We start from the raw sequence: 25,548 nt of genomic DNA, 5'->3' as shown, positions 1-25,548 counted from the left end.
CTGGACATTGGCAGAACTCCCAAGTTAGTAAGCAAGGTACCAGGAGGGTCACCTCAAATAAGGGGGTCAGTAAAACAGGAGACAGGGAGACCTTGTTCAGTTATGGGACCTGGCCATCAGTGTGGTGCTATCATTCACCAACAGTGCTCGGTGTCGGCCTGCAGCCACCTTCCTGAGTGACATCTCGGCCACTTTCAGGTGCCAGGTTGGCCTTTCACGATAAATCATTTATGTAAAAAATAGTATTGCTGTCCTGTGACCAAAGATACCTTGAAGTTCGTTCTGCTGCATTTTGGTAAATTAATAAAGAAGAGCATCCAACAGCAATCCACACATGCAGAAAATTACAGTATCTTTTGAAACACTCAACACATAAAAGCCATGTGATCTAAGTGCATATCAGCTAACATGCTATGTATACAATGTTTGTTGTCATATGACAAACATCGTTTATAACCTACTAAACACCTTTTTAGAGGGTTCTAATTAGCTGAGAAGAGGGGGCACAATACAAGCTTCTAAGTCTTGAAATTTCTCTTCAGGCAAGGTGGACATCATAGCACACGCCTATACTCCCCGCACTTAGGAGGTAGGAGCAGGAGGGTCAGCGCAGGGTCATCCTCAGCTACCTAGCAAGTTTGAGGCCAGCCTGGGATAACTGAACCCTGTTTCAAAAAAGAGAATGTGTCTGGAGTCTTACTTTTTACGTATTTTCTCAAAATACATAATCAACCTGTGTGACTGCCACGGGGTAATACTCTTGGCTATTTATTACTTGAGATTTTACAGTCTGATACGTGATTTTTTTTTTTATTTTAACCTCTTAAAGTGTTAGTTCCTGTCATTAAATTAGGAATTGTATTTACCCAGCAGGGTGTGTTAGAGAATTAATTAAAATAATAGATGTAAAGCAGCCCCTTCCTGCAAGTTAACTGACACTTGGTGGTAGTGATGTTCTGTATATCTTTTTAGATTACAATGCTTTTGGTCTTTTGAGGCAAGGTTTCTCTGTTTAACCTTGGCTTTTCCGGAACTAGTTCTGAGACCAGGCTGGCCTTGATCTCATATCTGCCTGCCTCTGTCTCCTGAGTGCTGGGATTAAGGATGTGAGCCACCACCGCTCAGATTCAATATGTTTTTAATTGAAATAGAATTATATCATTTCTCCCCTCTTTTCCCTCCAGCCCCTCCCATACACTCCCTACTCCAGGTGGGGATGTTTCTCTTGACTTATAGTCACATACTGTGTATCTATATATATGTGCATATGTATTTATATGTATATGCGTGTGTATTATAAATACAACCTGCTGAATCCATTTTTGTTGTCTGTGTGTATGTGGTCCCAAGGCTGACCTCTCTACATTGAACAACCAATAAGGGGGTTCTTCCCAAAGAGAAGCTAATTCTCTTCCTCTCAACAGCCGTCAGCTGATGTTCTTTATCTTGGGGGATAGGATCCTGTGGAATTTTAATATTAATATGACTGCTGATATTTCTATTGTTCTGGTCTTGTTTATTACGCATCCATTTCTAGGAAAGACTGTTTCCATGCAGGTTTCCTGGTATTCTGGCTCTTACAAATATTTTCATCCCTTTTCCTCCATGTTCCCTGAGCCGTAGATGCAGGAGCTGTGGTGTGGCCGTGGCCATTGGGGCTGGGCTCCCCATTGTCCGTTGATCTCTGCATTGTGTCCAATTGTGGTTTTCTGTGCTGGTCTCCATCTGCTGTGAAGAAAGGATTCTTTCATGAGGAGTGGTAGCTACGCATATCTGTGCGTATGAGGATAAGATGTAGAATATAGTAAGGAATCCTGCTGGTCTAGCAAAGTGGAGGTGGCTTCTCTGTCTCCACCCTCTCAGGCTGCCATACCCACCCTACACTTAAGTAGGTTCTCAAGATCTGAACACCCGTTCCCATGCTTATGCAGCAAGCGTTCTAACCACTGAGCCATCTCCCCCAATCCATAACGTATAAGTCGTGGTTTTCACTCCATTTCTCTAAGCCAGATTATCTGGGCTCAGTGTCAGTGCTGGGAATTAAGGAAGAGATTCACAGAAACTCTACCACTGACAAACACACATGATTAAAAATTTTCACATCTGCCAACAAAAATCTATGAATACGTTCAGAAATGAGTCTATTTCTATTACAACTATATTGCCAGCATTCAGAACAGCATTAAACACTGAGTAAATATTCTCCGAAGAGATGAAAGAAATGGCAGACCTTCCATTAGTCATGTAATCTCTCAGGGCCTCAGTATGTCCATCAGTCTAAGGAGAAGATCACGTTCAAGGAGAGTTGGGGGCAGGGGGACATGGCAGCTGATAAGCTTCACTGCTTTGGGCACAGAAGAAGAAAACGTGCTTGTTCTTGTGTGTGTCATTTTCTAGACTGTAGCAGCTTTAAAGGTCTCTCATGTTCTTTGTGAACAGCACAGCAGAGCACCATGGGTAAATTAAACCTAGAGAGATTTGGTCCTAAGAAAGGAACAAACCAACAGGATTAAATCTTCCTTGCAAAATTCGTCATAATGAAACCAGGAAAATAGGAGGAAGGGAGAGGATGGTGTCAGGGTAACCAAAATGAGACACTTTGGAATGAATGAGAATCACTGTGTTTGCTACCTGCCCAGAAGTGGTGCTTTCGACAGTCAGGCTCATCCCGCCCCTTGGCAGAACTAATGCTTTGTTCGTGTGGCTCACTACTTTCTATCACTCTGTTCTGGGCCACAGCATGGCCAGAAGCTGAGGCACCAGGCTTTTAGAGATGAGCAGAGGTTAAGTGCCGGCTTGCCGTCCGTGGTTTGTTAGTTACAGAGCCAGCGTTCAGAATTGGGCTTCTGTCTGGTGGCGTATACTGCTTTCCATCACATACGACTCTGTGCGTCTGTCTCATCCTGAAGTCTCAGCAGTGGACACAATCGTGTCCCACTCCAGAGACAGCGCGTCTACCTGGCAAAGCTGATCTCCCAAGACTACCAGTTCCATGTATTTTTAAAAGCTAGAATCAATCCCCGGGGGTTGGAGTGGATAGCAATAAATCATGCACCAGAAATAACACCTCAGCGGCTAAATTCTGCTTAGTAGGTGATTTCCCAAGGATAAGCCAATGCAGTGAGTCATCTCCCTGAGCACTAATTCGAACATTAGTTCTGTTTTACTACCTCAGTGCTTTTGGGTGCATGATTTTTAACCTTTAGAACCCTCCCGGGAGGTTCAGAGTCTCCTCACAATGAATATAAAAGACTCTGCTTCAAGGGCCCTTTTTCCTTTCTTTCTGCTTCTCAAGCCTAAAACAGTCCAGGATTCAGGAGGTCAGGGTTGTGGACTCGGAGAGAACAACAGTCAACAGGGTTGATAATTGTACTGTTTCAGTCCTAGCATAAAAATACAAAGGAGAGATGAGTGTCAGTGCGTGTATGGAACTACATCAAGAACACAGTGAAACTTGATTGAGTTACCTAAAAATTCACATAAATGTAAAGAGTATTCGAATATGAGAAATGTATTCCACTTTCCTAAATAAGATTGAATGTTACAAGGATATAAAATATTTGCAAATTCATTTATAGATTTTTTTTTAAAGCTCTAATTCACAATTCCAGTAGCCTTTGCTCCAGGGTATTTGGAAGAGTTAAATTGGTGAAAATAGCCAAGCCTTGTTGGGAGGGTGGTGTATAGAAGGAAATTTCTGCTACCAACCACAGAATGATGTATTATGCAGTTCTGACCATAAAACCAATATGGTTCCAAACAAAGAAGAATCAAACATTAATGGAACAGACTAGAAAGCCCAGAATGCAGACCTCAGCCTAAGAGAAGGTGTACTTTATCATAGATCACACATCTTCCAGGGTAAAGTGGCTTGTTCATCTAATGATGCAAAGCAACCAGTCAATTTGTTAGAAGAAAAATAGTCATCTAATTCACTTCTCACTGATCCTTGCAAAACAAATGACAGCTGCCTTCAAGACTCGAGTGGAAAATGAGACCAAGAGAGGGTAAAGAAACCTAGAAAATATTTCAGAGCCTGAAATGGAAATGTGCCTTTAAAATATTAGAAAGGCAAAAGCCAAAATGTTGATGGATTTCACTGCATAGAAACTGAGGGCTGGAGAGATGCCTCAGTGGGTTAGAGGGATTGCCGTGCAGCCATGAGGATCAGAGTTGGGATCCCTGCACCAAGGAACAAACCTGGCATCCTGCAGATACCTATAATGGCAGCTGTCAGGCATCCAGTGCCCTCCTCTGGCTTCGTGGGAAGAGGCTCATGCACATAAACTCTCTCACACACCAAATAATACTTTATTTAAATGTAAAGCTTTGGGGTCGGGCGCTCACTCAGTCAGTAAAGTCCTTGCTATGCAAGCATGAGGAACCAATTTTGGATCCCCGGGACCCACACAAAAAGAATGGACACAGCAGCATGTGCTGTCCACATGCTGGGAAGGTGGACACAGGAGGGTCACCGGGCTTTCTGGCTGACTCCATGAGTGAGAGGCCCTGTCTCAAAAAACAAGGCAGAAAGCCATTAAGTGTAACAGGGCTAAATTGTCACCAGAGAGACTTCACCCGGCAACTGGTGGAAACAGATGCAGAGATTCCACAGCCAAACATTAGGCAGAGCTCAGGGAATCCTGCAGAAGAGAAGGAGAAAGGATTGTAAGAGCCAGAGGGGTCAAGGACACCACAAGGAAACCCTCAGAATCAACTAGCCTGGACTCATAGGGGCTCACAGAGACTGAACAGACAACCAGGGAGCCTGCATGGGACTGACCTAGGCACTCTGCACATATGTGACAATTGTGTAGCTTGGTCCTCTTGTGGGACTCCTAACAGTCGGAACAGGGCTGTCTCCGACTCTTTTGCTGGCTTTTGGGACCCTACTCCTCGTATTGGGTCACCTTGCCCAGCCTTAATACAAGGGAGGTGCTTGGTCTTACTGCAACTTGATATGCCGTGTTTTGTTGATATCCATGGGAGGCCTGCGCTTTCCAGAACAGAAGTGGAGGGGAGAGGATTGGGGGGACATAGAGGAGGTGGGGGGAGGGACTGGGAAGAGAAGAGGGAGGGGATACTGGTCAGGATGTAAAATAAATAAGTAAATTTAAAAAAAACAAAAAGAGCCGGGCGGTGGTGGCACACGCCTTTAATCCCAGCACTCGGGAGGCAGAGCCAGGCGGATCTATGTGAGTTCGAGGCCAGCCTGGACTACCAAGTGAGTTCCAGGAAAGGCGCAAAGCTACACAGAGAAACCCTGTCTCGAAAAACCAAAAAAAAAAAAAAAAAAAACAAAAAGAAATTTAAAAATTCTAACAGGGCTAACTGGGTTTATTAACAAACACAGTTCCGTTCTGATGACAGAGGAGCAGAAGAATTTCAGATCCCTTCCCCATTCACAGTCTTTCGTTCAAAGGCAGTTTAAGAAAACTACACATTATGCTATAAATACCTCGGGACAGTTTGTCCACATTGACACTTCCATTTCCTAAGATGAAAACCTCACTGGCCCGCAGGGATTGGGGGATGGGAGCCTGGGGCTGGCTTTGTTCACCAGCCTCATTTCAGCAAGCACAGCCAGTGCTGAGAACTTCCTCTGATGAGTCATCTCAGTTGTCAAACACCAGCGTCCCTTTGTCTGTCCCCTGCTGAAGTACGATGTGGAAGCTCAGCACCGGAGTCTGAATCATGGAGTTGTGTTTTGTTCGTATCTGAATCTGCACCTGTCAGTGTGCCCACCCATGAAAAACTACATTCTTCAGATACTGCTGAAGGAAAAAAAAATTCAAATAGGCCTGCTCCATCTAGATAGTCTATAAAATTTCTGAGGAATGCTGTGGGCTTTGTTTCCTGTACCGAGCTGTTGAGTTATCACACAGTATTGGGCCGCCATCCAGCATGAGCTAGATAGAGTGAATACTGTGCTCACACAGGGTACCAACTGTCTTCACACTGGTAAAGGAGAAGGAAAATACGCTCCTCGTATGCAATACAAACTCAAAAAGAGTAGCCGAAAGTGTGCGCCTAGATAATGTCTCAGAATGTGTCCTTGATTCCTGTCTTCACAGAGGCCGTGGCGGTGGGCAGTCACTGCTTTGTTATGGCTGTAAACCATTTCTTGTCTCTAGTTTTCAAGCCAAGTACTGCATCTCCAGGGTTGAGATTCCACTTGGGCTACAGTGCTGTTTGAGAAAGACCTTCAAAGTATCCACCCATCATTAAAAATACAAATCTAGTAAACAAGTCTTTTGAAAACTTTAAGCTGGACTGGAGAGATGGCTCAGCAGTTAAGATCACTGGCTGCTCTTCCAGAGGACCCAGGTTCGATTCCCAGCACCCACGTGGCACTCACAGCCGTCTGTAACTCCAGTTCCAGGGAATCCAACATGCTCACACAGACATACATATAGGCAAAACACCAACGATATAAAATAAATAAAAATAAAAAAGAATGAAAAGAAAGCTTAAGCTGGCTCTTGGTTCAGTCCAGTGTGATCTGATGGGACCCGTGCTGTTTTGCTGGTCGGACACAGTGCTAATTTTGCAGTTCTCAGAGACAAATAGACAATGTTTCTGACTTTAAAGGGCCAGAGTTCGAGTTTTATACTCAGCAGATTCTATGTTTAAGAGGGAAAATGAGAAAACCAGTCTTACATTGTTTAGCAGATTTACAGGGAATGTTTGAACTGTTTGCTGCAACATCAGGCCATTTGTGGTACTGGCTGATGCTTATAGTTCCTTTCTGAGCAAAGCTTTTTAAAATAAGTTTATTAGGCTTATTTTGTGTAGGTCTGTATCTGTGCTTGTGGAGATTAGAAGACTGTTTCTCCTTCCACTGTGGGTCCCAGGGGTCAACTCAGGGCATCAGGCTTGGTGACAGGTGCCTTTATCATGAAGCCTTCTCTCTTGTCCCATGAAGGGGCGTGGGGGGGGGGGGTTGGTTGTTTGTTGGTTGTTTTTCGAGACAGGTTTTCTCTCTGTAGCCCTGGCTGTCCTGGAACTCACTTTGTAGACCAGGCTGCCACGAACACAGCAAACCACCTGCCTCTTTCTGCCTTCCTAGTGCTGGGATTAAAGGTGTGTGCCACCACCGCCTAATAAAGTGTATTTAAAACTAATAATAAGCCACTTCAGCTAACAGACTCTTTCATTTCAGAAATTTCTGGTGATTATTTTCTCAAGTTTTAAGACTTCTACTCTGGAGAAAATGACATTGGCTGGTAGCTGCTGCTGTTTGGATTACAGTTAGCAAAAGTATGACTGTGTGGGAGTCCAGTAGTGATCCCACTCATGGCAGAATTCCTAAGACATGCTGTTGCAAACACACACACACACCATGTCAAAGAATGAGGCCCCTGGATTCAGAGACTATGGCATGCATATGTAGGTCAGAGGGCGACTTTGGGGAATCGACTCTCTTCTTCCACCATGTGGGGACCCAGGGATCGAACTTGGTTTGTCAGGCTTGGCAACAAGCCACTAAATCATCTCTCTAGACCAAGAGGTGGTTTCAAAAGCCGTATTTCCGCTGGGCGGTGGTGGCGCACGCCTTTAATCCCAGCACTCGGGAGGCAGAGCCAGGCAGATCTCTGTGAGTTCGAGGCCTACAAAGCGAGATCCAGGACAGGCACCAAAGCTACACAGAGAAATCCTGTCTCGAAAAACAAAACAAGAAAAAAAACCAGCCGTTTATTTCCATTCCTATAATGGGAATGACATCATTATGTGGATATACTTGTTTATTGCTTTGCGGTCAGCCAGTCAGGGAGAAAACATCCCTTGTGCATATAGTTGCTACCAGTGGTATACGCCACTAGTTAAGCTCAGTTCTCCGCTGCTACGCACAGAAGGTGCGTTAGAATCATTCCCAGTGACTTTTTCCCTTAATGATTACTTGGTCTTTCTATTCAGGCATATGGACAGTTGACTCGGTAAATATACTAATTTGGGGGTTTTGCTCGAGTGAGTTAATGATTTCTGGTTTAATTTTGATTCTCCAGTTTGAACTCAAAGCAGTGGAATACCCCTCTTCCTCAAGCTCGTATGCTTGCCCTTGCTCAGTCTCGATTCCCCTCCACCACCACCACATTCCCCATCCTCTAGTCGGTGTGAGTCCTTTGCAGAACAGTAAATTACTCACAGCTGGTACCAAGAAAAAATCCATTCGGTGATTTATTTTTATGGCAGTTACCAAGCTCGCAATGCTCCTGAGTACCGAGATGCCGGCACACGCCTCCTGCCTGTGAGTGGCATCTCCCTTCCCTCGTGGGACATTTCCCCATCTCTGCTTCAGTCCTTCCTTTTTGTTCGGGGCTTTCTTCCTTTCTGACTGTTTTTCCCTCAGATGCCTCTTTCTCCCCTCCCCTCTCTAATCCGTTACTCCTTATTGTGCCTTTGCTGTACTTTTTCCTTCCTGTTTCTCTCCCTTGGCCTTCCAAGCAGCCCATCCCTGCCTGCCTGCCTGCCTGCCTGTGTGAGGTCAGCACCAAGGCACAGCTCCATCCTGCATGCCTGCTTGCTGCTTCTGCTGGTTTTGGCAAAAATTCTGAGTTAGGATAATAATTGTGAATGAGCCCCAGTTTTTAAATACTCATTATTTTCAGGCAAATAATATCTAGTGCCTTGTTCAGGCTGACTAAAGTATACATTGACATTAAGTCAAATCCAGTTTTGTTTCTCTGTGCATTTCCACTCGTATGTACATACTTACGCAAATACACGTGTTCACACTTGAATGTGTGAACTTGAAAAACCAAGATAGCAGCAGATTTTGAAACAAGGAACTTAAGTTGATGGAGAAGGAGGAAAACCTTTGTAAGGAGATGAGCAGCCGCCGTTCTGTATGTGCTTGGTGAGCTCCTTTGTGGAGACGGAACTGGGTAGTAGATGCTGTAGACGCAGAGGTTTTTAAAAGCTAGTCCTAAGGCAGAGCTTGCGATGGTGTAGACACCAGTCAACAAGAAATTAGTACAAGTGGGCAAGCACAGGCGTGGGCAGTGCAAAGTGTAACAGGGAGTGGTATAGAATAGTGCCTTTTGTTGAGGGAGGAGTTTATTATTTTATTTTATTATTGACTCCTAAATGAATGGTACTTCAGATAGTAGAGATTCACTACATTCTTACATTATTCAGAACTGTGTCAGCACGTGGAGGCTCTGACTGTGTGGTAAAAATACGTGTTCGTCACTATTTATTTCCCTACTATGTGCTTAAGCTTGTCTTGTACTTAGGCCAGACGTAGTTTTCTGCCCAGAATCTGTAATATTTGCTTAGAAATATAATTTCTTAACTATTTATTTTAACTGGTTGATGCTACATATTAAACAATCCACTAGTATAAACTGTAACATTTCGATTGTGTCTGGTGGGTTCACTGCCATGTTCCGCCATCACCACATTGCATTTCAGAACATTTTCATCACCCAGAGGGAAACTCAGTGCCCATTCACAGTCTGTGTCAGGCAGCTAAAGCAGTTGTAACAAGATGCAGAACTTGATGGATTATAAACAACAAAGTTTATTTCTCATAGTTGGGGGGTCTAGGACATCCAAGGTAAAGAGCCAGAAGATTCCGTGTCTCAGGGCCACTTCCCTAAGGGCACTGGCTAGCCCCACTCATGATCCAGTTCACGACCAGAGACCTTCATTCCTAAGCATCACTTTGAGAATAGGATTTAAGCTGTTCGGAGACATAGATATTATACCTGTCATATAGTCAATTACCCAGTGAACCCAGTTCTAGACAACCACAGCTCTAGCCTATGGTTTTGTAGATCTGTATCCATATATATCGATATAAACAGACCCATACTATATGTGTTCTTTTGTGTCTAGATGCTTTTACTGAACATAATAGTTTCAAAGGTCACCTGCCTGTTTTATGGCTAAATGGTATTCTATCACATAGCAGTTCATTCTTTTTATATTCATCAGATGATGGACATTTAGGTTGTTGCTACTTTTGCTTATTAGGAATGATATGCTATGGCCATTCATGTACAAATCTTTGTATAGATATGTGTTTTCAGTTTCATAGGGTATATACCTGAGCATGCCTAACTTCTTGGTTTTCACAGTACTCATTCTTCAATTGTTTAATAAACTGTCTTGCACATTTTAATTATAAAACATATAGCTAAAATTAATTTTGTTAGTTGCTAGAAGGATGGTTCTAGAGTTAAGACCATGTCCTCCTCTGGCAAAGGATCTGAGTGCATTTCCCAGCACCCACACCATGGTGGGTGGCTACAACCAACTGTAACTCCAGCTCTAAAGGATACCAAGCCCTCTTCTGATCGCCATGGGCGTCACACACTCACACCAACACATGCACACATACACATACACTTCTGTGTCATTCTGCGTAGCTATAAAAAAACACTGCAAACTTAAAACCCTGCTTCTTCTCCCAAGTCAGGCTCAGTATTTCTTCAGATCATCTTATATCAAGTGTCTCTCCATCTCTCCACACTGCCTCATCCTGCCAACTTAGGCCCTTTTTGTCTCTCTCTGCACTGACCTGCCAGTAGTCTGCCTTGGCGTAGTCTTCCCTTTTTTTTAAAAAAAAATCCTGGCACGATCAGACACCAGACTGCCTGGGAATTGAACCGTAGTCTGCTGGAACATCAGTCAGTGATCTTAAGCGCTGAACCATCCGTCTCCTCTCACCTTGGCGTAGTCTTCTCCCCACAACTAACTCGGTGAACCCTGGCCAAACTAGTCTCTCTAAAGCACTGCTTCTGTTTTGCTGTCTGTTGACATCACAGAGCCCACCCTTCCCACTTCCTAAGCTGTTTCCTCAGGGAAGTTCATTTCCATCTGTAAAAGAGGGCTAATCAGGCCACTTCCACATATGGGGTAAGTGTTAAATAATTGCAGTGTGTGGGGGCTTCATCAATAACATGACGTAGACATCTCTGGGTAACCATGCATTTCTTTATCTCTTTTCCTGTGGGAGCAAAGATTCTTAGGGTAAATATTAATGTTCCTAAATATATGTTTACATTTTAATAAATTGGTTGTATGTATAAACTAACCGTGTAGTTCAAATAACGATTATGTGGATCCTAAACACTTTATTTTTTAATTTACTTTTACTTATGACTGTGCGTGTGTGTGTGTGTGTGTGTGTGTGTGTGTGTGTCTATGTGCACCATGTTTGTGCAGGAAACCACAGAGGCCTGATGAGGGCCTCGGGTCCCCTGGAGCTAGAGTTTACAGGCTCTTGGGACCAAGCCCAAGAGCAGCACGTACCACTGAGTCACTTCTCTAGCCCCTCCAAATGCTTTATGTATAAAGAGCACATAATGTTACAGAACTTAGAATATCACAGTGTATTCTGTAGCAAGGGTTTTTTGTCTCTGCCTGCAAGTTAGAGCCTCATGTGCTAAGTGGATTATCCCTTGATTAGTATTTATTAGGCAAATCCATGACTTGCTTTTTCTGTTGAATCTGCTGATTTGAGTAGCTGGTAACTGTACAGTGGGAAGTTAACTTTCTTAGATAACAACTACAGAAGGGAATATAGAGCAAGTATAAAATAGGAAGGTAATATTTTGAGAAAGGTCACTTTATGGGCGTGGAAAATTCCTCTACCCATCAAGGAAGGCAGCAGCCGAAGCGTGGCCACAGTTCAGATGCAGGTTACAGAGGTGTTCCATAGGGTGACCCCTGGCTTCCGTGCCTGTTCAGTACAATGGAAGAATTTATGAATTCAATCTTTCATCTTCCATTATGCATGAATCATTTCCTTTCTGTAACGGACATGTCCGTGTACACTCATGTACTAGGGAACACCCCACTTATAAATGTTGTTTCATTGCGTTTGCCAGTGGTACCTGTTTGTTCTTCTTAGTTGTTTGTTTAAAAGGACGTTAATCTGAAACTTGTCCCTTTGTGATTTGACCCAGGAAAGCTCGCTGATAGCAGGCTGCTTACGCTGTGGCGCTTGAGGATTTTTGCAAAACGGCATACAGAAGAGGGGGTGGTTTTGCCAGTTCAGACTTAAAGAGCTCTCTTTAGGAAAAGTAGCATTCTTTCTTGGATTAGGTACAAGATCTTTACTGTGGCTCATAAATACATAGTAACCCCGAGAAAAGACTGCTAGGCGTAAATATGAGAGAGTTCCCTGTAGAAACGGGGGAGGGTGTTTGTTTGTTTGTTTTTGTTTTGCTTTTTTCTTTCTTTCTTAGTTTTTTTTTTTTTTATTTTTTGAAACAGAGTCTAACTTATGTAGGCTTGCCTGGCCTGGAACTCTAGACCAGGCTGGCCTCAAACTTGAGTGCTTGGATTACAGATGTGTGTGACCACGCCCGGCCTCTTTCCCTGCTTCTCTCCCGTCTGAAGCCCTCTATCATCCAGTATAATGTGGACCAGGAGCAAGAGGAGTGCGTGCGTGCGTGCGTGCGTGCGTGTGTTTACCACTTCTGGATCTGTTTTGAAGCTGGGCATTCTAGCATATGATAAAGTATCACTTAGTGGATCCTATGAAGTAGGAGTTACTGTCTCCATTTACAAATGAGTCAACTAAGAATAAAACAGGCCAAGGGACTTTCCTAAAGTCATTTAGGGAGAAATGGTTGAGTTGGGTGTTTCCAGTACAGCCTGTCTTTTCTCCAGCTAACAAACATCCTTTAAGCACTGGGCTGGAAAGGCAGCACAGTGGTAGACTGCTTGCTTAGCACTTGTGAGGTCCCCACGTTTAATTCCCAGCACCACCAAAAAGATACATGTATATATTAACAGAAAGGAAGATGCGTAGAGAAAATTTCAAGAGAGGCTTGAGGAGAATCCTTGCCACTAAACACCAAAAAGTGTTTGTTTTGACATGGTGGTGCCCCAGAATTGACTTCACTGTAGTTTGAAAGGAATGCAGTTTTGCCGTTGGATTTTGCAATACTCTCCTCATAGTAGGAAAAAAAATGCTCAGCTATATAAATGAAATTTGTTTATTTCATAAAGGATTTCAGGGCTATCGAAGATGTGTAGTGAGTAAAGATGCTTGCTGCCAAACCTACGCCGACCTTAATTTGGTCCCCAGCACCCGCGTGCCGGAAGGAGAGAACCAGCTCCTAAAAGCTGTCCTCTGACCTCCACACGTTCACTGTGGCACAAATGTATACACACCCTGAATGAATAAATAATAAATAAATAAATAACGTCATTTCAAAACCAGAGTTTTCACATTAACTGTTATGAAGTGTAGAGAGAAATATCTTAACAGAAGAACTTGAAAGTAAGTCAAAAATACTATTCATAAAAATCATTACAAATGGTGTAGTGTACCTTGGTGGTAGAGTACATACTTGACATTTGTGAGATCCTACACCCCAAAATAGATGTTATAGTAATATCCAATTTCCAGGCATTATCTACACATACACAAATATTGACAAATAAGTTCATTTCAAAGTGTGACATGACAAAGCCCTAGTTCATGTGGGAGTTCAAAATAGGAAAAGAGCTGGGCGGTGGTGGCACACACCTTTGATCCCAGTACTCGGGAGGCAGAGGCAGGCGGATCTTTGTGAGTGAGTTCCAGGACAGCCAGGGCTGTTACACAGAGAAACCTTGTCTCAAAAAACAAAACAAAAAGGTGGAGGGGGAGCAAAATAGGAAATGATCCCCACGTACAAGTGAAAGAATTCATGCAAAAAAAAAAATTCATCGTGCCAGGGTGGGTGAGAACATGTGGAGGTCAGAGGGTCACTTGAGTATTGGTCCTTGCCTTCCCACCATGTCTAAGATGGGGTCTCTGCTGTTCACTGATGCCTACACAGGCTTGCTGGCCCACAGATTTTAGGGGAGTCTCCTTCTCTGCTTCCCATCTCAACACTGAAGCGCTGGACCCAGTGGGATGACATTTGACACCCCTGGACCAGGCTTCCTATGGGTTCCGGGAATCAGGACCTCGTGCTTAGAGAGCAAGCCCTTTACCCACCAAGCCATCTCCTCGGCCACTCAGAGCGTAAACAATGACTGTGATGTGTTTTCTGTAGTTATACTTTCCACTTTATCAGTATATGCTATTTATTGTTTTAAATATGTATTCCTTCCTTCTGTGTTTACTGAGCTCCTATTGATTACCAAGTCATGCTCTAACAGTTTTCACATCTATACCTCATTAAGAAGAGATTGTGTATATGTGCATATATGTACAGACATATATGCGTACATACATATTCAAAACGAAAAAAATTACTGCAGTCATCTCAAGAAACATATATAAGGTAGATTATAGCCACATATGCACAGAGGTGAGGGGTACACAGGACTGATGAATAATAACACAATTTGGGGCTAGCAGAAACTATCATTTATCTTTTTTCCTTTATTTGAGAGTATACCATAAAAGGGGAATTTTCAGATTACTTTTTTATTTTCGCTTTTGTTACGCTATCATTCATGAAACAGCTGTGCTCCTTTCTCTGTGAGCTGGCAAGAGTGTTTTCAGCAGCTTGTTTATGTGTGGCATTGAATAAAGTTTGATCCCATTCTGTGTGATGGCTTGAGCAGGGAATAAATAGTTCATGCAGATCGAGTCATGTCTGAAAGAGCTGGGGAAAAGCCACGCTGGGGTCAGCAAGAAGCTGTTACATCCATGTGAAATTAACAGTGTTCGTGGCTTGGTGTTGGCGTACAGGTGAGACATAATTGGAGGGCTGCATTGTCCCCGGGGCGTGAGTTGTCACAAACTGAAAGAATAGATCCACTACAACAACTTGGGGGTCCTAGGACAGAATTGTTCTTTCGAGCTTTGCAAGTTCACGGTAGTATGCAAAAGCTTCCTCTTGGCTGTGGAGGCAAGCAAGCTGGGGGAAAGCGAGGAAGAGGCACCTGTCAGGTGACTAATCAGAAGACCCGCCTATGCGCCTCTGGTTGATTCGGTGTAAATGTTCAGTGATTTATCATGGAATACAGGTTACAGTATGAAAATACATGTAAACCTTAAAAAAGGCTTAAAGGGGATGCTTCCAAAGCGCTTGAGCTTAGCTTCATGCTGTGTTCACTTGCAGAGTAATTGAGAATTCTTCTTTGCAAATTGAGTGTCTGATAAATAGTGTCGAAACTTTTTTAAAAAGGAAAGAAAAGAGGCGAGTATAGAAACAATCTTATAAAGCAAAAGAAGTATCCCAAGCTGCGTGATAGGAAAAGCAGACATAAAATTAGAAACGGGCCCCGTGAAAGGCAGAGCCAGACAGTACCTTTAGCGGAAGGGTGTGGTGCTGTTATGTAAGGGTGTGCTTAACCTGTTGGAAAGTCATCTAAAGTCAATGTAGTTTGTGATAATCATAAGGAAATGTCTAAAACTCTCGAGCTTTGGAAATGTCCTGTGTAATAAAATATGATTTTTCCATACATGTTAGTCTTAGAAAGTAGTTATCTTCATGTTTCATTATTTAACCAGAAAAAAAAAATGTGTACAAGAGAAATATATTTGAAACTTTGAAAAAAAAGCCTTCGTATTTGCTACTTTTAACAAAGTATCTGTACTGTTGATTTTATTTTTAAATAATACATTTAAAAGAATTAGCACGTGTGTGTGACCCAGAAGAAAAAAAAAAGACAAAATGGCTTTGCTTTGTGGCTCCTTTAAAAATGAAGGAATTATGTCATTTTTTTTCTCTTGTGTGCATTTGACCCACTGATTTCCATTGAAAATCCCTGTCCACCTTCATTCTTCATGTAGGGCCTCTCTAAGTCATCTCAGGAATTCTGGGACGGACGGACGGTGGTTTTCTGTCCTTCTGCTTCTTTGTTTCTTCCTTCCAGCTCAGCTCTGTCTCAATAACAAAGATCCAGCCACGTTCACCTCATTTCTCCCCACAAAAGATACTAAACCAAAAACTTAGTCTCTGCCCCTTGATCTCCATTTGACAGATCTGTTTTTTGACTTTTTAAAAGTTAAGGCATTCCTAAAGCATATAGGCTGGTTTATTTCAACAGTCCCTCTTTCAATTCCAGGTCTCTTTGTAGCTGTCCTTTGCTTTTCAACAATCAAAAACTTCAAAGTCAACACAATAACATACAGCATCCGGACTACCTGTGTATTTCCCATCTTACATGGCTTTTTTTTCTTTTATTCTCTCTTTAAAGACTTTATTTTGTAAATCTGTGACTATACCCTTTTCCTTTTCTTAAGCCTACGCACATTGTTAAACGTGCTGTAACCTGTTTAGAGGTTTATCTGTCTGGATCTCTCTTATTGTGTATCTTCAGCCTTTTTTGACCATATGAGCAAACCTTTAAACTGCTAACCTACACCCGGATTCTCCTGGTGGGGCTCTCAGCCGGCTCCTCCCACTTCTCAGGTCCTGAAAGCCAAGCCTGAAGCTAAAGGCGGGTTGAAGGTTTGTCTGACCAGGGACTGCACTGAACCTTCCTAGAGCTCTAAAATGCCGATGCTTGCACTGTGGCAGACATTTTTACTTAGTTTTTTGTTCCTACTTAACGTACTAGCTGTTCAAGGGCTCAGTGACCGGCAGAGACTGCCTGGCAGAAACTCTTACAGGAGCCATGTCCTTTGGTTGCTGTTGTTCAGCTTTCTCAGGCTCTAGGTGGATAGTCGAGTCCTAAGTTGGTACGCCAAAATGTTGTTTTTTATTTCTTCTTTTGTTCTATTTTAGGAGACCCACCACCCAGCTCCCAAATAAATCACTCACGGAGGCTTCTTATTACTTATGAATGCCCGACCTTAGCTTGGCTTAGTTTCTAGCCAGCTTTTCTTAAATCATCTACCTTTTGTCTCTGGACTTTTCCCATTCTCTGCAAACCTTACTCTTACTCCGTGGCTTGCTCTGTAGCTGGGTGGCTGGCATCTGATGTCCCCCTCCTTCTCCGGCTCCCTCTTTTTTCGCTCCTCCATCTCTTCTCTCTCCTCCCAAATTTCTCCCTCTGTATATTCTCTCTGCCTGCCAGCCCCGCCTATCCTTCTTCCTGCCTTGCTATGGGCCATTCAGTTCTTCATTAGGCCATCAGGTGTTTTACACAGGCACAATAACACAGCTTCAGAGTTAAACAAAGGCAACATAAACAAAAGTAACACACTCTAAAATAATATTCTACAACACCTTCTGTTTCAGTTGGGTCTTGAGGGAACAAGAAGGCAGCCATGCTGTTTTACAAAGCAGGAAGTGGGGTCCTCACCTGCTTGCCATCATCTTAAACTGAGAGGGGTCCATTTCTCTTGTTCCTATGACTCTTCTCTGGCTTATGAGTCTGTTCTAGTTGCCCAAATAACCTAAGACATGCACCGAGAACAAGAGACAGGCTTAGGCCTTTGCATAGGAGAGGCATCCATTCAAGATAGCCTATTTTGCTTTCTTCTCAATAGCTGTGGCCAGAATATTGATGTTACGCAGTTCTGTGATACTCAAAAGTAATTTCTCACCAGCTTCTGTGGCCCCCATTTTCATGAGAGGTGATGCAGCTAGCCCAGTTACATAGTCACATAATCAGCTCACCAGGTTAGCTGGTAATCCTTCCTCTGTGTATAAACTTGGTTAACCTGGTATCCCTCACCCTCAAGCCTTTTAAAACCTGTTTAATAGTAGGGAGGGTCAGTTATGTATTCCTACACCTCAGAATGTCATTTTGACTTTGCCTTTTATAATTTTCATAATTTACTCTGATGTTAAGCAAATATCTGAGTGAAAAGAAAGGGCAATATTTGGAAAAATAAAAATTTAGTATAAGCAAAAAGATTGGGCCCTGGAGCCGAGACTTAAGGATCCAAAAGGATTATTGTTTTAGTCTATTTGATAATTGTAAACGAACCCCTTAGACTGGGTAGTTTATAAACAACTGTAGATGTAACCAACGGTCTTATAAAATAAGAAACACAGAGCCAATTCAGAGAAGAAAGCCAAGAGGTCAGAGCTAAGAGCCTCACCCTTCCTGATTCAGGGATCCTCTCCAGCCAAGAGAGCTCTCCGAAAAGGGACCTACTTCCTGTGTGTCTGTCCTTAAAGTCTTCCTGTTCTGCCTTGTCATTGGTTGTAAACCCAAACATGTGACTGCCTCGTCACTGCCTGAATGTACCGCCCTCCAGGTCCTTAAAGGCGTGCGCCACCGACGCCATGCACTTGCTATGACTCTAATAGCTCTGACCCCCAGACAACTTTATTTATTAACATACAATTAAAATCACATTTCAGTACAAGTAAAATACCACCACATTTCCCCTTTTCTATTTTAATAAAAAGGAAAAAAAAGAAAAAGGTTATAACTAACAAAAGAAAAACTATATACAAAAGTACAATGACTATATACAATATATACAAGTAATAAATGTCTAAACAATGTCTAGTCCATTTGTATTTGACAAATTCAGAGAAAATAATTTCATTATCTATCCTATTTTGTTAAGTCCAAAATGTATCTAATTCACTTTCTATCCTAATTAATCTTCAACTATAACTAACTAACCTTCAACTATAACTAACTGATCTTCAACTCCCTCAGAGACCCAAGAAGGAAATAATATTAGCTAACAAAAATAAAAACAGAAAGTGCATGCAAACAACAGAAGTTTATTGTGCATGGTCCTTTAAGCTGTGAAACCTAAGATGAAGATTCAGTGTCTAGTGAAGCTTGCCTGCTTCCAACGCACCAGCTTCTTGCTGCCTCCTCACAAGTCAGAAGGGACAGGGCGCATCTTTCCGCCTCTTACAGCATGAATCCCATTCATGGAGACAGAGCCCCCACCCAGCGCCCCACCTCTTCATTGTATGCCTGCCCCCCACACTCAGACACAGCACCCACCAGGGAGTGAGGTACAGAGAACACAGCAAGCACCCTTCAGCTGATGGGTTGCTCTGTTCCTTAAGTAGAACAAAATATAAAGGCTCATAGACATTTGGAGAGCAGTCTGAATACAAGATCCCACAGCACCAGCTTGTGAAATACCAGGACTCTGAAGCACCCCTTCCCAGAGTCCCATACTGCTTCTCCCCGGTGGCGTTAGCTGCACAGAACTGAGCTAAGAGAACATTAGTAATGAAAATAAATGTGTTTCGACATAACCGTGAGATGCGCAGTGCAGGCTTTGGGGCAAAGCAGACTTGGTTTGAATTTCATGTCTGCAATTCTTTAGGTGTTGGTTAAGTCGTGTATCATTTGTTGATCCTGTTTCCTTGTCTACAGTGGTGATGGTAATCCTTCATTGCTCCTGGAGTTTTTGTGGAAATTAAATAATACCCTGTTTGGGGAACATTTGAAAATGTGCTAGATACAACATTCACATTCTGTAAAAGACAGCTGCTAAGAGTCCATAATTCTGTGGGTTGTTGTTGTTTGTTTTTGTTTTTTGAGTTTTATCACTTTTTCACTTTCTGCTTCGCTATTTCTGAAACTTGTCTAAGGGCTGGGAATGCAGCTGCCTCTGTCATGGAGTGCTCATTTTTACATGTGTGGCTCTGGATTTGTGGCCAGCAGCACGCGCGCGCGCACACACGCGCACGCACACACACACACACACACACACACACACACACACACACACACACACACACACGTTTGATATCTAATATAATAAGGAATACAGTTCTTGACAAAAACCTATAAATATTTGAAATAGATTAATATTAATAGAGCCGGTAGTAGTGGTGAGTTGGAGGCTACCTTAAGTCCACATAATGAATTCCAGGCAAGAGTGGGCTTTGCAATAAGCTCTGACTCAAAAATAAAAAAATTAAAAGAGAAAGAGAAAAATAGCTGTTTATGCCATTCACTGAACAAGGAGTTGAAGAGGATTTATTTGTATACTACAGGTGTAAACAACAACAACAAATGTTTAGTAACTGTGTGTCTGTTAGGAAAAGTATTAGGACAAGACTTATGCGGAAACCTTGAGACGTCCCCACCCTCAAAGGACTATTTGGTCTACTTGGGAAAACACCAGAAATGTCACAAAGGGAGCTTATTTCGTTGCCAGTGAAATGGTTGCTGTAGATAAGGAAGGCTTTGAGTTCAGAAGGGGGCACAGTTGCCTCTGAAGGCCAGAGCTAAGATTTTTGAACATGTGATGGTTAGCAACTATAATACTAAGAGAAAGGACAGGAGCATAGTTAAGAAAAGAGACCCAGCGGTGGTACACTACAGGACCCAGGACAGATAGGAGAGAGGCCCAGGAGGAAGTACCCGCGTGGCGTGGTGTGAGAGGCACTCTGAGGACAGCCTCAGGACTCCCACGTACCTTTAGTGGGAGGCTGGGACCAAGGTGGGCTCCACCCTGTGGCAAGTTAAACTGAACTTTAAGACCTGGGCCTGTAGACCATGGTACTTCGTTGTTGTGATGGCATGAAACCGGGTGCATAGTCATAAAAGTCAACAGCCAGCAGGAGGGTGTCTGTTGCAAGAGAAATACATGGAAAGCCTCCCCTAACCAGAGAGGGACAGTCATTCTTCCTCCCACCGGTGAAGAATATTTGGCTTTCGGCTGGACAGTGATAATGACAATGATTGGAACGTAACTTCAGGAAATGCCTGCTTTTAAGACGTGTCTTTACTCTTTTAGGCCTCTTTTTCGCGGAAGTTCAGATGTGGATCAACTAGGAAAAATCTTGGAGTAAGTAACAATTACGGTCTTCCATCACATGAAAAGTTTGCAGTGACTTTCCTCTGATGTTCTCCTTTCTCTCTTCTCTTTCTTGCCTCAAGCTGCTGCTGCAGACAGTCTGACTAGTTGGTGTGGTGAGTGGGGACAGGGTAGAAGAGAGCCCCTCACAGGGCTGGTCATGACATGCTGCTGTGCTCTGAAAACTTGTGTGCTTCCTGGGCGGGTCGTTGCTGCTTCTCCATGCTTGGCTGAGCTCTAAGTGCAAGCTCCATAGTGCAGATGTGTTGTCTGCTTGTGGTCACATCCAGTTTACCTCCCCTAAGAGACGGGACCCTTGATGGCTTAGGATTCCCAGCCTGTCCAGGGAGGCAGCCTGTTCTCATTGAGAGTCCTTGATCATTCTTGTTGGTTTTTCATCGCATTCCCAAGCCAAGGACAAAAAATGCTACCCCGTCACATTTTCTCTCAGAACACCAAAATAGGGAATGAGAGACCTAGGTTCTCATCTTAGACTGTGGCTGAGTAACTGTGTGAGTGAGAAGTCGTCACCTGAAGCCCCCTACGGTGAGCTTACTGCACTATGCCCAGCTCGGCATTGCTACCTTGACCCTTTTTCCTTTCACTTCTGCACCTGAGGAATGGAACTGACGTGAGGTTCTCGTGTAGGCTGTTCTCCAGCTCGCTCGTTGCTTCCAGCTGTTCGTTCCATTGCTCTGTGATGATTTGCAAACTTCATTCGTGCCTACGTGTTTGTGCATGTGAGGATGTGCATGCTTTCATGTTGCTAGAACGTAGCTGGGGCCTTTCTTCTCACAAGGCGTGCTGTGTGGCATCCTATTTGGAAATGTACTTTTGCCGAGCCCCACCCCAAGTTAGATAGGTTGGAAAGAGCATAGGGGTCCTGGCTAAACATCACCGTCATCATTGGTTGGTGACATTTATGAATCTCAAGTGACTTTCATGGAATTTTGAATCTATAAGACTTCCTCCTCCCCCTTCCCCACAAAAAAAAAAAAAAATGCCCCTACAGAATTATCTATTTAAGTGTGATTGCTTCAAACCTGGAATTCACCCCAAAGCTGATAACTTGGTTCTTTGGGGAATTAGAAGCTGTTCCCAATGCTTTGAAGCCGAAAGAACATTTGCTGACTTTGATTTGTGTGTTGGGGAGGTAGTTTACTTTGTTATTGTTGTTTTGGTTTGGTCTGGTCCGGTCTGGTCTTGTCTGGGGACTTCCCAGGTCCTGAGCACCCACCAACACCTCCTGACAGTCCTGTAAAATGGACGCATTCTCTGCTGATCGCTTTTGTTCCGTGCCCTGCCTTTGCAAGGCAGGCTCCTGTTTTTCACTGCTGGACTCGTATTCTCCCTGGGACTGTGCAGTGTGTTCTGTGTGCATGTGATCTTCAAGAGGGACCCAGGAGAGTAAACATTCCAGTTTTCCCTTATGGAAAGGAAAGGCTGTCTTGGTGGCATCTGCCTGCTGGGCCCTGGAGGTCGTCATCTGCCCCCCTCCCCTGCCTGCTCCTCCTGGGATTCCTGGCCACCCCCAGCATGGTCTGCAGACCTGTAGCACTGTGTGTACTCTTAGACCACGGAGCCAGTGCAGTAGGCCAAAAGGGACATTTGGCTTGTCCCGTGGGAAAGCCTACTCGACTTTTGGCCAAGGCCTGGCACTCCCACGTGGCTAGCAGAAAAGCAGCCGCAAAGCCTTGTATGTTTTGTGCCTTTAGATTACACTTCTTGGTTTCTGGCTTGGCTTCATGGTTCTGAATGGTCCTCTCAACAGAAAAGGGACAATGCTGCACCCTAGTGTCACTGATAAACTGCTTGAGGAATTATTTCTGCCCCATCCAGCACAGCCATTATTAGAGTCTAAGCCCTGACAGGCTTTCCAGTGTAAATGTCAACGATCGCAGCTTCTATTCAGCTGTCCAAATAGTGAAATGTGATGCGAGCCTTTTCTAATGAACTTGTCACAATCTCATTATGCTCATTATGGGCCATGGCAGTCTTTATTGGACAGGAAGTGGATTTTTCCCCCTAAGGAAAGTCCTGTAGTCTCTCACTCTTAGTAAGGTAAGCTGTAGACAGATTCTGATTTCAGAGACCGTCGAGTGCTTCAGAAGTGAGCCGTGGTGTGAGGCCACACATTAGCATTTTCTAAGAGCGGTAGCATCATTAAATAGAAGTAAAATACGAGGTGCGGAGTAAGGAGACCTGGGTGTGTGACGGCAGCAGGCACTCTCACTCCTCATTCTGTCTTCCCGTCACTGAGGTGATGCACCTGACCCAAGTGTCTCATGGGTTTGTACAGGAGGGTGGGCTTTAAGTTTTATTTTGACGTATGTATGTATATATGCACATATATCCACACCTATGTGTAGTTAATATGTATTTACTTATATAGATAGACATAGTGTTTCTCTGAAAGTGTTTGGCTCTGGCTGCTGTATTCATAAGATTTCAAATCTATAGGTATGTTCAAAGCTGCTAATAATACTCAGGAGGCTTAAGACAGGAGGATTGTGAGTTTGAAGCCAGCCTGGGCTGCACAGTGAAATACTACCTTTTCAAAAAATGCTGCCAGTAAAGTAATTTAAATTCTAAGCATCCTTATAATCCATTTCCAGGTAGCTGATGATAATGTACAAAAGTCTTGATATAAAAGGGCTAGAAGGGGATAGAAGTTTCAAAGTCTCTGTAATAAGTATTCTTTTCCTCCACTGCCATAGCCCATCCTATTCAAACGCATCCCTGTGTTTCCTTTTGTAGTTACAATAGTGTTTTTACCCTTTGGTTACTCACATTACAGCCCTTGCTATTGAACATACTTGCATGTTGCACAAGTCGTGATTTCGCTCATTGATTCCCTATGTCCATGAGTCTGCCTTTATGTGGCTCTCTGCTGATGCCTCGGGGACAGACAGCGTTAGTGTCTGGTGGCATCTGCATGGATGGCGGGGAATCTGCTCTTCCCAGGGAGGTCTGTGATGTGGGAAGGGAACAGTGACAACGTCCTGTAGATCCTGTGACGTTTACCATCTGTCTTCTTGAAAGATGTCTGTGGCCACACCTTCTGGTCCTATGCTGCAGAAAGTACAGAAGAGGATTTTAATGCAAGCTAGTGCCATTTCTTTTTTTTCTTTTTTTTTTTTTGTTTTTGTTTTTCGAGACAGGGTTTCTCTGTGTAGCTTTGCGCCTCTCCTGGAACTCACTTGGTAGCCCAGGCTGGCCTCGAACTCACAGAGATCCGCCTGGCTCTGCCTCCCGAGTGCTGGGATTAAAGGCGTGCGCCACCACCGCCCGGCGCTAGTGCCATTTCTAACTAGGGTTCAAATAGTTTGGATCTGTATCTGCAACTGTATACCCTGTCTACTAAACCATGTTTTTGTTTTTCAGTTCACAGTTACTCAGAGTCTATGTACTGTCCAAATACACTTACCATAAACTATAAATAATAGATATATTTATGTATGATCTATACATAAACTAGAAATAATACTACATATGTATAAATTATTCAGAGCCACCAGCCTACCAATAATAAGTAACAAATGGACGTTGGCTGCATTTACTGTGTGCCAGGCACTGTAGTATGCAGCTTCAATAAATTACCACCATCCCTCATATAACCATAAATTACCACTGTCACGTACGTAAAGACCCCAGAGCTCATGGTTGTCATGTAATTTGTCCTCACATGTCAGTTAAGGGCAGGTGCTGAATTTGAAGCCACATCTGCCTATTCCCAAAGCTCTTTTTATGGCTTGCTATTCCCTCCACATTTCTGATCCCAGAATGGTTGTCAGGGGAAACCTAAATGACACCCTTTTAATTGACTGTTTCTCACTTCGGGATACCACTAAATAGGGCTTGCATAAGATAGGACCGACATACTTTTTAACCTTATTTTTGAGTCTAATTTACATAATCGTTTAGAAAATTACTCTTTAATTTAAAAACTTGGCCAAAGTAATGTGTTAATAAGCTATGCCGGGTGGGCATCGTGAAAGCCCATCTTCGCAAAGCTGTTCTATCAACACAGAGCAGAGCGTCATCGGGCGTAGAGGAGGACCCTGTATATCCAAGTGTCTGTCTTCAGAGTAGCAGGCCCTGCCTCGTCACTACACCAGGACTGGCCCCTGACTCCACAGGTCCCATCCACATACCTCCCATTAGTGTCTGCTGCCAGGGACGCTGTTCATTCCTGCCAGAGAACTTCATAGTGTCTGAGATCGTGCCGTGTGCCTGCCCTGTACAGGGCAGTAGGTTAAGTGAGAATTCCTTTCCGCCATGAGGCGAGGTTCTCCTGGAGCTCCTGTCCCCACACCTGCCCTGTGGTGTTTACCTGCTCTAGGATTTGGTGAGGAAGCCCTTCGCTTGACTGCCAATGTTCACATTCACTTCTGTCCATCTGTAGTGTGATTGGACTCCCAGGAGAAGAAGACTGGCCCAGGGATGTTGCCCTTCCCAGGCAGGCTTTTCATTCCAAATCTGCCCAACCCATCGAGAAGTTTGTGACAGATATTGATGAACTAGGCAAAGACCTACTTCTGGTAAGTTCCCGGGATGTAGTTGGCCTGTGCCCATTTAGACAAACAGCATCGTATGCCACAACCACACGGTATGAGAGGCTGTAGTCTTCCTGTGGATTTTTGTTTCCAGCTGGTGGCTTTTGATTCTGGAATGTCTTTTCTACTCCAACTCTTAACACAAAGTTTTGAATGCGTATTTGGATGCAGCGTTAGAAGACTCTGGATTCCTTGGGCACAGGCTTCTTGACAAGTAAACACGTTTACTTGTTTAAAGTTCCATGAGACTTGAAGCAACTTGAGACTCACATCTATGCAGATGTTTTACCCAAAGGAACCAAGTAACGGTACTTCTAGTTATTGATTTATTTAATAAGCATTTAGTGTGCCATGCACATATGAAAAATACCACTGAAAATCAGATTCTGGGGCTGGAGCAATGTCTCAGTT

The 25,548-nt window shown here is 43.5% G+C and overlaps 1 protein-coding gene across 1 annotated transcript in view; it reads left to right on the top strand.

The window, feature by feature from the left end:
• Cdk6 (cyclin dependent kinase 6) overlaps positions 1–25,548 on the top strand; it is a 210,833-nt gene that overhangs the window by 174,413 nt on the left and 10,872 nt on the right. Inside the window, exons 5-6 of the mRNA XM_052720182.1 lie at positions 20,522–20,572; positions 24,987–25,122. Of these exons, the coding sequence (XP_052576142.1) occupies positions 20,522–20,572; positions 24,987–25,122 (187 nt within the window). The remainder of the gene's footprint in view (positions 1–20,521; positions 20,573–24,986; positions 25,123–25,548) is intronic.

The sequence above is a fragment of the Peromyscus californicus genome, unplaced genomic scaffold, assembly GCF_007827085.1.
Source record: "Peromyscus californicus insignis strain IS unplaced genomic scaffold, ASM782708v3 Scaffold_6__1_contigs__length_162567912, whole genome shotgun sequence".
Classification (NCBI taxonomy): domain Eukaryota; kingdom Metazoa; phylum Chordata; class Mammalia; order Rodentia; family Cricetidae; genus Peromyscus; species Peromyscus californicus.
The sequence above is the reverse complement of the archived record's forward strand: the minus strand, read 5'-3'. Positions and strand labels throughout refer to the sequence as shown.